We start from the raw sequence: 12,500 nt of genomic DNA on the forward strand, positions 1-12,500 counted from the left end.
TGTGTCTGAGTGTCTCTGTGTGTGCATGTGTCTGTGTGTCTCTGTGTGTGGGTGTGTCTGTGTGTCTCTGTGTGTGCATGTGTCTGTGTGTCTCTGTGTGTGGGTGTGCCTCTGTGTTTGCGTGTCTCTGTCTGTGTGTGTGTGTGTGTGTGTGTGTGTGTCTGTGTGTGCGTGTGTCTGTGTGTGCGTGTGTCTGTGTGTGCGTGTGTCTATGTGTGCGTGTGTCTGTGTGTGTCCATAACCTCATTAGAGCCTAACCTTTATACCACAGAGATGAATGTGTTTGTCAGGAGTTAGTGGACCCAAAACCGCTCAACGGAGAGGAAATACTGGACTGACACAAACATGACTTCAATGCTCCGTGGTGGAAAGCACGAAATGTACTCCACTACTCAAGTATTTCCATATTTTACTACTTTTTTTTTTTTTTTCTTTAAAGGGGACGACACACAAAAATCAACATGATCACATGTCAGTCTAACATGTAAATGTTCTAGATGGAGCCATACAGGCTCATTTGCATCTGCAGTCCCTACAGCAGGGCTGATGGCTTTACAGATAGTTTGCTTGTATACTGAATTACTGTGTGTGTGTGTGTGTGTGTGTGTGTGTGTGTGTGTGTGTGTGTGTGTGTGTGTGTGTGTGTGTGTGTGTGTGTGTGTGTGTGTGTGTGTGTGTGTGTGTGTGTGTGCTGGTGCCTAAACAGTGTCTGTCTCTCTGTCTCTCTGTCTCTGTGTCTCTCTGTCTGTGTCTCTGTGTGTCTCTGGTCTCTGTGTCTATGTGTGTCTCTGTCTCTCTGTCTCTGTGTCTGTGTGTCTCTGTCTCTCTGTCTCTGTGTCTATGTGTGTCTCTGTCTCTCTGTCTCTGTGTCTCTGTGTGTCTCTGTCTCTCTGTCTGTGTCTCTGTGTCTCTGTGTCTCTCTGTCTCTGTGTCTCTCTGTCTCTGTGTCTCTGTCTCTGTGTCTCTCTGTCTCTGTGTCTCTCTGTCTCTGTGTCTTGGTCTCTGTGTCTCAGTCTCTCTGTCTCTGTGTCTGTGTCTCTGTCTCTGTCTCTCTGTCTTTCTGTCTCTCTGTCTGTGTCTCTCTGTCTCTGTGTCTCTCTGTGTCTCTCTGTGTCTCTCTGTGTCTTGGTCTCTGTGTCTCTCTGTGTCTCTGTCTGTGTCTCTCTGTCTCTGTGTCTCTCTGTGTCTCTCTGTGTCTTGGTCTCTGTGTCTCTCTGTGTCTTGGTCTCTGTGTCTCTCTGTGTCTTGGTCTCTGTGTCTCTCTGTGTCTGTGTCTCTGTGGTATTGGATTCACCTTCCTCATGTCTCTGTGTCTCTGTGTTCCAGTCCAGCATCGTGGTTGAAGTCCCTCCCTACAATAAGAAGACGACCGAACCGGTCCAAGTCCAGTTCTACGTCTCTAACGGGAAGAGAAAGAGGAGCCTGACGCAGAGCTTCACCTACCTGCCCGCACTCAGACGCCACTTCGCCGCCGCAGGCGCCACGGGAGTCAAACAGGAGCCCTGGGAGACCGACCGCATCTCCCACAATGCACCTGGCTTCCACGAGCTGCCCTCCAGTGACCCAGACGAGGCTTATTACGATCCCTACCACATCCCGGTGCATTGTGGTCCCCCGTCCCAGAGCGTGCCTCGGCTTCATCACCATCCTCCTTCCTCTGGCTCCCTCCAGACCGCCTTGATGTGTCCTCAGGCCTCCTCCACGCCTCTCCTAGACCCCTCCTTGCCCCCTCAGACCTCGAGTCCCCTTCAGACCTCGAGTCCCGCTCAGATCTCCACCCAGCCCTCGTCATTGCCCCATCAAACCTTCGCTGTCCCTCCTCCTCCTCTTCCTCCGCTGTCCTACGGCGAACATCAGGGGAAGCGCTCTCCGTCTCGCAGCCCCAGAAGAGGCTTTGCGGTAGGGCTGTGCAATTAATCGAAATGTAATCGTGCATTAGGGCTGTGCTCGATTTGAAGAAGTTCTTTGTCGACTAACACTCATTCAATCGTACCGACTAATCGATTTAGTTGATTTAATCGACAGATCTGTAAATCTGAGTTTCTCCGCAAAGAGTCGTGCTAAAAGCACCACTTTAGTTCTTGTGTTTACCAGAGATGTGCTCGTACGTTTCTTGGAAATAAGTCATTCAGCATGAAAAAAAAGCATCAAACATGACTAATGGACTATGTAACTGAAAAAAACATTTAAATGTTAATGAGACTGTAAAAAATGACAAAACCTTGGAAAAAGATGGTGGAAGGAAGTAAAAGTAGTATCAAAATCTTCAAAAACAGTGACATAACTTCGAAAAAAGCGAGAAACTTGTAAAAAGTAGAAGTACAGTTGAAGGAAGGAAGGCAATAATAGTTCCAAAGAAATGTCAAATTTTGGTAGAAAAAAAAAAAAAAAAAGTCTAAAGAGGAACAATGACTAATCCACTAAAGAGGGAGCAGCCCTAATCGTGATTATGATTTTTTTTTTGGCTCCCGACGATCACAAAAACAGAATAATCGAGAAAAACAATTATTTAGCTCATCACGATTTGCAAGTAAACTCTCGTGTTCTGAATGAAAACATTAAGTTTAAATAGTAAAAAGTATTACGGAAAATTTCACAGATATATGTGGGTTTTTTTTACTGTTGATTTGATGTTATTTTTTCCACTGTTATTTAAGTTCAATAATTGCAACATATTTCCAGCAGTCAACGAGTAATCTAACTAACAACTTGTTGGTTAGTTACATTGTCATGTCACATTAAATCACTTTTTTTTTCCTCATTTAAAATATCTCTTACTAAAAGACCAAAGTCTTATAATTTAATTCTTTGAAAATTAATTAATCGAAATTTGAACCGCGATAATTGATTTCGGCTCCTAGCAATCACACAAAAACAATGTACCGTATTTTCCGGACTATAAGTCGCATTTATTTAGATTTTTGTCAACTACACAATAGCACACAGAACAACAGGCTGAATACGGTAGGTGTCCGGTATGTTAACGTAACACATTAACAGTTATTCAACTATACAATAGCACACAGAACAACTAGCTACCAGGGCGTGGAGCACGGAGGTATTAAAAGGCATGGAGACGTAGCTGCACTATTGACAAGCCCCTCCCGACTCCTTCCTCCAGCTCTGGCCATCTAGCTTTCAGCCTGCGATTAGCCGATTAGCTTTCTCTTGTGAGGGAGACTGGCGAAAAGGTGACTCTTACTGCAATGAAGAAATCATTGCAGTCAAGAGTCACCTTTTCTCCAGTTTCCCTCACAAGTTTCTCCCTCATTTCAAACTTTCTTTCTGCTGCTCGATTATCGTTTTCGGCTGCATATTTTACTACCTGCAGTTTGTTTTCTTTCTCAGTTGTCTTTAGTAGCAGCATTCTAGTTGTCACAAGCCTAGAGCGCCCTCTCGCGACTGTAGACAGTAATGTTTTCAGTATGAATTAACATTTAAAAACATGTTAAATTATATATATTTTGATATATAAGTCGCACCTGACTATAAGTCGCAGGACCAGCCAAAGTAGGAAAAAAATGTGCAACTTATAGTCCGGTAAATACGGTAGTCAAAAAAAAAACTATTATTTTGCACGTTACATTTTGCAAGTTAAACTTTTATTTTGTCTGGTCTTCGGAATGACGAGCATACTTTTGCCTCTCCCGAAGGCTAAACTCACTCTGCCAACAACATTTGAATATATGTTTTATATTTTTTTAAGGGGAATTCAACGGGAAAATTATTAACCGTGTTTTCACTGTTGATTTGTTTCAATGTTTCACTGTCTTTTAAGTTCAATAACTGCAACATTGATTCTAGAAGTTAACGAGTAGGGCTGGGCGATAGGGCAAAAATCAGATATCGCCATATTCTAGACCAAATACGTCGATATCGATATTGCGGCGATATTGTAGGGTTGACAGTTGGTGCTTTAACAAAATATCTTCACACTTAGATTTTTGATAAATAATCATCAGTAATGTGGATATAATGACTAAGTGGGTAAAGGTGAATAATAGAACAGTTACAACAGTCTGGTAAGTTCAGGAAAGTACATCACTTTACTGTAATGCAGCCTTTAAAACCAGGAAAAGACACTTATGTCATATCACGATATCCAAAATCTAAGACGATATCTAGTCTCATATCACAATATCCAAAATCTAAGACGATATCTGGTCTCGTATCACGATATCCAAAATCTAAGACGATATCTAGTCTCGTATCACGATATTACGATATCCAAAATCTAAGACGATATCTAGTCTCGTATCATGATATCCAAAATCTAACACGCTATCTAGTCTCGTATCCCGATATTACGATATCCAAAATCTAAGACGATATCTAGTCTCGTATCACGATATTACGATATCCAAAATCTAAGACGATATCTTGTCTCGTATCACGATATTACGATATCCAAAATCTAAGACGCTATATAGTCTTGTATCAAGATATTACGATATCCAAAATCTAAGACGGTATCTAGTCTCGTATCACGATATCCAAAATCTAAGACGATATCTGGTCTCGTATCACGATATCCAAAATCTAAGACGATATCTAGTCTCGTATCACGATATTACGATATCCTAAATCTAAGACGATATCTAGTCTTGTATCACGATATTAAGATATCCAAAATCTAGGACGATATCTTGTCTCGTATCACGATATTACGATATCCAAAATCTAAGACGATATCTAGTCTCGTATCATGATATTACGACATCCAAAATCTAAGACGATATCTAGTCTCGTATCACGATATCACAACATCCAAAATCTAAGATGATATCTGGTCTCGTATCACCATATTACGATATCCAAAACCTAAGACGATATCTAGTCTCGTATCACCATATTACGATATCCAAAACCTAAGACGATATCTTGTCTCGTATCACTATATTACGATATCCTAAATCGAAGACGATATCTAGTCTCGTATCACGATATTACGATATCCAAAATCTAAGACGATATCTAGTCTCGTATCACGATATTACGATATCCAAAATCTAAGACGATATCTTGTCTCGTATCACGATATTACGATATCCAAAATCTAAGACGATATCTAGTCTTGTATCACGATATTACGATATCCAAAATCTAAGACGATATCTAGTCTCGTATCACGATATTACGACATCCAGAATCTAAGACGATATCTAGTCTCGTATCAGGATATCACATCCAAAATCAAAGACGATATCTAGTCTCGTATCACGGTATTACGATATCCAAAACCTAAGAAGATATCTGGTCTCGTATCACGATATTACGATATCCTAAATCTAAGACGATATCTGGTCTCGTATTACGACATACAAAATCTAAGACGATATCTAGTCTCGTATCACGATATTACGATATCCAAAATCTAAGACGATATCTGGTCTCGTATCATGATATCCAAAATCTAAGACGATATCTAGTCTCGTATCACGATATTACGATGTCCAAAATCTAAGACGGTATCTAGTCTCGTATCACGATATTACGATATCCAAAATCTAAGACGGTATCTAGTCTCGTATCACGATATTACGATATCCAAAATCTAAGACGGTATCTAGTCTCGTATCATAATATCCAAAATCTAAGACGATATCTAGTCTCGTATCACGATATTACGACATCCAAAATCTAAGACGATATCTAGTCTCGTACCACGATATCACATCCAAAATCTAAGACGATATCTGGTCTCGTATCACGATATCCAAAATGTAAGACGATATCTAGTCTCGTATCACGATATTACGATATCCAAAACCTAAGAAGATATCTTGTCTCGTATCACGATATTACGATATCCTAAATCTAAGACGATATCTAGTCTCGTATTACGATATCCAAAATCTAAGACGATATCTAGTCTCGTATCATGGTATTACGATATCCAAAATCCAAGACGATATCTAGTCTTGTATCACGGTATTACGATATCCAAAATCCAAGACGATATCTAGTCTCGTATCACGATATTACGATATCCAAAATCTAAGACGATATCTAGTCACAATATCACGATATCCAAAATCCAAGACGATATCTGGTCTTGTATCACAATATCCAAAATCTAAGACGATATCTTGTCTCGTATCACAATATCCAAAATCTAAGACGATATCTAGTCTCGTATCACGGTATCACGATATCCAAAATCCAAGACGATATCTAGTCTCGTATCACGGTATTACGATATCCAAAATCCAAGACGATATCTAGTCTCGTATCACGATATTACGATATCCAAAATCCAAGACGATATCTAGTCTCGTATCACGGTATTACGATATCCAAAATCCAAGACGATATCTAGTCTCGTATCACGATATTACGATATCCAAAATCCAAGACGATATCTAGTCTCGTATCACGGTATTACGATATCCAAAATCGAAGACGATATCTAGTCTCGTATCACGATATTACGATATCCAAAATCTAAGACGATATCTAGTCTCATATTACGATATCCAAAATCTAAGACGATATCTAGTCTCATATTACGATATCCAAAATCTAAGACGGTATCTAATTGTAGCCGGTCTGGCCTGACACTCCCTCAATTTCAGTATGCGTAGTAATGGACGACAGACATCTTCTGCTTTGCCAGTTGAACGGGGGTTTTATTTTGCATACCTGTGTACAACACAGTTAAATCAGTACAGCAGCTCTGGGTTCCTACACGCACATAGCACACCTCTCCTCACCATAGCGTACCGCTACTCACGAACACGTGCAGTGTTCTTATTAAAATAATGTAACAAAATACATTTCAATGTGATCGTATAGTCAAAATGTCATTATAAAATCAAAACCATTTCCCCACATACCAACGGCAATTTTTATATTTCATTAATAAATGTAGAATTTAAACATGAACAAACAAAAAACTACATGTATAAATATAACATTTTCATCACAAAAAACAAGGGGAGTACCCACATACCTGTGTACAACACACAATTAAATCAGTACAGCAGCTCTGGGTTCCTACAAGCACATAGCATACCTTTAAATGAGAGGGAGAAAAGAACCAGCGCATAAGAATCCCAAAGTGTGCTCTTCATTAAGCTAGCCTGAGAGAAGTGAGCTAGCATCTCACACAAAAAGTGCCGTACACAATAAAACTGTATGTACACATTCAAACAAATATCACCATGACAATGAACAAAGCTAGTGACAGTTAAAGTATGGTAAGAACTTCTACTTAGCGGTTTTAACATGTTTTAAGTCACTTTGAACCAGAGCGCTCAGATTGTCTTACCTCTCCTCACCATAGCGTACCGCTACTGACGAGAATACAGGAAGTGACATCACTAACAGGCAAATAAAATTAACAAAATAAAAGCTCCCCAAAATAAATACACACAAAACCAGATTTATACGAAAATAAATAACAAAATATCAACAAACATGGATTTTTGGTGAAATATAACCGTTAGAACACATCGGTTGCATAATCGCGTATCACAATATTACGATATCCAAAATCGAAGACGATATCTAGTCTCATATCACGATATCGATATAATATCGATATATTGCCCAGCCCTATTAACGAGTAATTGTGTCAAATTATCGTGATTTTTCAATATTGACCGAAATAATCGTGATTATGTGTTTTTTTCTCAGCCCTACTTTGGCCCCCGGGAGGACTCGCCTCTCACCGGCGCCGTAGAGGCGCCAAGCATCAAGCAGGAGCCCGAAGAACAGCCAAATAATCCGGGCTCCCTGGGCCTCCAGGAGATCACACTGGATGATGGTAGGACACCAGACAGGCAGGCAGGCAGGCAGGCAGGCAGGCAGACAGACAGACAGACAGACAGACACACACACAGACAAATACACAGACACACCAAAAGACACACAGACAAACAAACAGACAGACAGATACAGAGACAGACAGACAGACCGACACACCAAAAGACAGACAGACAGACAGACAGACATACACACAAACAGACACACAGACAGACACACACAGACAAACAAAAAAACACACACACACAGACAGACAGACAGACACATAGACAGACAGACAGACAGACAGACACACACACACAAACACACAGACACATAGACACACACAGACAGACAGACAAACACACAGACAGACAGACAGACAGACAGACGAACAGACACACACACAAACGCACAGACACACAAACATTGACAATATGTCATGCATTGCAGCTACAGATCTCATATCCATTACTGACTCTTTTAATTTTACACAACATGTCTCAGGACCTACACACTTAAAGGGGCACACCCTGGACCTTGTTTTCTCTTTAGGTCTAGAGATAGTAAATGTGTGTGTGGAGGATGTACATGTGAGTGATCATAGTTGTGTTTTCTTTAACCTGAACTTACCTCGGGACCCCCCGCCTCTGAGAATGAAGGCTCAAAGGAGAGCTATTAACCAGGATGTTGCTGGGAGGTTTTCTATGTTGTTTGATCTATGCCGGCTAAGGGGTTGCAGTGACGGAAATGTGTATGTTGAGTCTTTTAATAGCCAATGTTTAGCTATTTTAGATGAAGTGGCTCCTATGAAATCAAACATGGTCTCTCTTCAAAAACCCTGCCCCTGGATAAACACGTCTATTCAGAGCTGTAGAAGTAAACGTCGGAAAATACAGCGCTTATGGAAAACAACTAAACTTGAAGTTCATAGGCTTTATCTTAGAGAATTAACTACTTCCCTAAATGAACTTCTGAAAATTGCTAGAACTAAATACTTCTCTCAGCTAATATCCTCAAATAAGAAAACCCCAAATTCTTGTTTGACACCATTAACTCAATTGTTTCGGCATCTGTCTCTCCAGTTGCGGTGCTTTCTTAGCAAACAGTAATGTATTCCTTAACTTCTTTGTTGAGAAGATTAAAGATATCAGATCTAGTATTTTACTTTCTCCTGCTTGTATCAAAGCTTGTACTTTGGCGCTTCCTCATCCATGTTTCTCCTTTGAACTGGTGACATTACATGAGGTCGCCACTCTGCTAGATAAGTTGAAACCTTCTTGTTGTCACAGTGATGTTCTCCCAACTATGCTGTTTAAGCAGGTTTTTGATAGTATTGGCCCCTGTGTTGTAGAAATGATCAATACTTCTCTTTTAACTGGTGTGGTTCCTGACTTTTTTTAAACATGCTATTGTTGAACCTGTTCTTAAAAAACCCAGTTTAGACCCATTGCAACCTATGAATTATAGGCCTATATCAAAACTCCCTTTTATGGCTAAGATTCTAGAGAAAGTGGTAGCAGAGCAGCTTACTGCTTTCTTAGAGATGAACAATATTTCAGGTTTTTTTGTCAGGTTTCCGGAAAAAACATTCTACGGAAACTGCACTAGTTAAAGTTTCGAGTGATATTTTGATGTCAGCAGATTGTGGAAAGCATACAGTGTTAGTTTTATTGGACCTTACATCTGCCTTCGACACTATTGATCACAATATTTTGATTAATAAACTTCAGGATCTATTAGGGATATCTGGATCAGCTTTAAAATGGTTTTTGTCTTACCTTACCGGTAGAAGTTTTAGTGTTTTTATAAATCAGATCATGTCAGACACTGCAGGTCTATTGAGTGGTGTTCCTCAGGGTTTTGTCCTGGGACCGATTCTTTTCCTTTTGTATATACTCCCTCTAGGACATATAATCGGCCAGTTTAAGGATGTTTCTTATCACTTGTATGCAGATGACGTTCAGTTATACTGCTCTTTTAAGCCTACTGAGTTATATAAACTGTCATCCTTACTCAACTGTCTGAGTGGGATTAAGCAGTGGTTAAATGATAACTTTTTACTGCTGAACTCAGCTAAGACGGAAACACTAATCATTGCCCCTGAGCAGAGCATCTCTCAGATAAAACAGCATCTCGACCGACAGACAGACAGACAGACAGACAGACAGACAGACAGACAGACAGACAGACAGACAGACAGACAGACACGGTGTGGCTGCTAGACGCTTTTGATGCTTTCAAGGTTTTTGTTTTGTTTGTTTTTTTCCCCACTTTTTATCTTTTAACTTGAAACATTGTCTGGGTGTGTGTGTGCGCGTGTGAGTGTGTACGTATGTGTGTGAGTGTGTACATATGTGTGTGTGTGTGTGTGTGTACGTCTCTGTGTGTGTGTGTGTGGTTAAAAAATTTTATATATATATACACACACAGTACTGGCCAAAAGTTTGGACACACCTTCTCATTCAATGCGTTTCCTTTTTATTTTCATGACTATTTACATTGTAGATTCTCACTTAAGAAAAGTGAAAAAAGTGTGAACTAACTGAAAACATGTCTTATATTTTAGATTCCTCAAAGTAGCCACCCTTTGCTTTTTTTGATAACTCTGCAAACCCTTGGTGTTCTCTCAATGAGCTTCATGAGGTAGTCACCTGAAATGGTTTTACCTTCACAGGTGTGCTTTGTCAGGGTTAATTAGTGGAATTTTTTAATAAAAAAGCAAAGGGGGGCTACTTTGAAGAATCTAAAATATAAGACATGTTTTCAGTTATTTCACACTTTTTTTGTTAAGTACATAATTCCACATGTGTTCATTCATAGTTTTGATGCCTTCAGTGAGAATCTACAATGTAAATAGTCATGAAAATGAAAAGGAAACGCATAGAATGAGAAGGTGTGTCCAAACTTTTGGCCTGTACTATATATATATATATAGAGCATATAAAATAAAAAGAAAGTTGACACGTTTGACAGGGGGTTTTAAAACGTTTTTTCGTAGCTCGCTTCTCGTGGAGGGCCTCGCGCTGCAGCTGCTATCGTGGCATCACATATCACTCAAATCCATCTCGTCTGGCTTTAAAGCAACACGTCTGTCTGAACTCCCAGCGTACCAAAGTTTAAACTGAAATAAAATATCCGATTGCTTCTTGTACCACTGATCTTAAGTATATTATGTTGACATTTTGGTCATTTAAATGCTGTTACAACAGACATTCTTCTGAGTTTTAACGTGGGATGTTTTCACCTGCAATTGCTATATAATTGTTTCATCTGATCTGAGGCCGTATGTTTTGGACACTCGGGTGAAGAGAGGGGCAAGCTGTCAACCGATCACCATCTGGTGGTGAGTTGGGTCAGGGGTGGGGGAAGACTCTGGACAGACCTGGTAAGCCCAAACGTGTGTGCGGGTAAATTGGGAACGTCTGGAGGAGGCCCCTGTCCGACAGACTTTCAACTCACACCTCCGGGATTTTTCGGCATCCTGTGGAGGCTGGGGGCATTGAACCCGAGTGGACAATGTTCAAAGTTTCCATTGCTGAAGCTGCGGCGAGGGAGCTGTGGTCTTAGGATCTTAGGTGCCTCAAGGGGCGGTAACCCACGAACACCGTGGTGGACACCAGTGGTCAGGGAAGCCGTCCGACTGAAGAAGGAGTCCTTCCGGGATATGTTATCTCGGAGGACTCCGGAGCAGTGCAGGGTGTGAAGGGCCGAGGGCTGCAGCCTCTGCCGTGAAAGAGGCAAAGCAGCGGGTGTGGGAGAAGTTTGGAAAGACATGGAGAAGGACTTTCGGTCGGCACCAAAGTGTTTCTGGAAAACTGTTCGCCACCTCAGGAGGGGGGGGGAACCATCCAAGCTGTGTACAGTAAGGATGGGACACTGTTGACCTCCACTGAGGAGGTAATAGGGCGGTGGAGGGAGCACTTTGAGGAACTCCTGAATCCGACTAATCGCCCTCTATGTTAGAGGCAGAGCTGGAGGATAACGGGGATTGTCGCCGATTTCCCAGGCGGAAGTCACTGATGTAGTCAAACAACTACACAGTGGCAAAGCCCCGGGATTGATGAGATCCGTCCCAGAAATGCTCAAGGCTCTGGGTGTGGAGGGGTTGTCCTGGTTGACACGCCTCTTCAACATTGCGTGGAAGTCTGGGGCGGTGCCAAAGGAGTGGCAGACTGGGGTGGTGGTTCCTCTTTTTAAAAGGGGGGACCAGAGGGTGTGTGCCAATTATAGGGGTATCACACTTCTCAGCCTCCCTGGTAAAGTCTACTCCAAGGTGCTGGAAAGGAGGGTTCGGCCGATAGTCGAACCTCGGGTTGAGGAGGAACAATGCGGATTCCGTCCCTGGTCGTGGAACAACGGACCAGCTCTTCACTCTGCAAGGATCCTGGAGGGAGCCTGGGAGTATGCCCAACCGGTCTACATGTGTTTTGTGGATTTGGAGAAGGCGTATGACCGGGTCCCCGGGAGATACTGTGGGAGGTGCTGCGGGGAGTATGGGGTGAGGGGGTTCTACTCAGGGCCATCCAATCTCTATGACCAAAGTGAGAGCTGTGTCCGGGTTCTCGGTAGTAAGTCGGACTCGTTTCAGGTGAGGGTTGGCCTCCGCCAGGGCTGCGCTTTGTCACCAATCCTGTTTGTAATATTTATGGACAGGATATCGAGGCGTAGTCGGGGTGGGGAGGGGTTGCAGTTTGGTGGGCTGGGGATCTCATCGCTGCTCTTTGCAGATGATGTGGTCCTGATGGCATCAT

The 12,500-nt window shown here is 41.7% G+C and overlaps 1 protein-coding gene across 1 annotated transcript in view; it reads left to right on the forward strand.

Annotated features, from left to right (window-relative positions):
- Positions 1-12,500, forward strand: part of LOC114559908 (nuclear factor of activated T-cells, cytoplasmic 3) — a 51,136-nt gene that overhangs the window by 33,945 nt on the left and 4,691 nt on the right. Inside the window, exons 9-10 of the mRNA XM_028584932.1 lie at positions 1,327-1,899; positions 7,639-7,768. Of these exons, the coding sequence (XP_028440733.1) occupies positions 1,327-1,899; positions 7,639-7,768 (703 nt within the window). The remainder of the gene's footprint in view (positions 1-1,326; positions 1,900-7,638; positions 7,769-12,500) is intronic.

Source organism: Perca flavescens, chromosome 8 (genome assembly GCF_004354835.1).
Source record: "Perca flavescens isolate YP-PL-M2 chromosome 8, PFLA_1.0, whole genome shotgun sequence".
In the NCBI taxonomy this organism is placed as follows: Eukaryota; Metazoa; Chordata; class Actinopteri; order Perciformes; family Percidae; genus Perca; species Perca flavescens.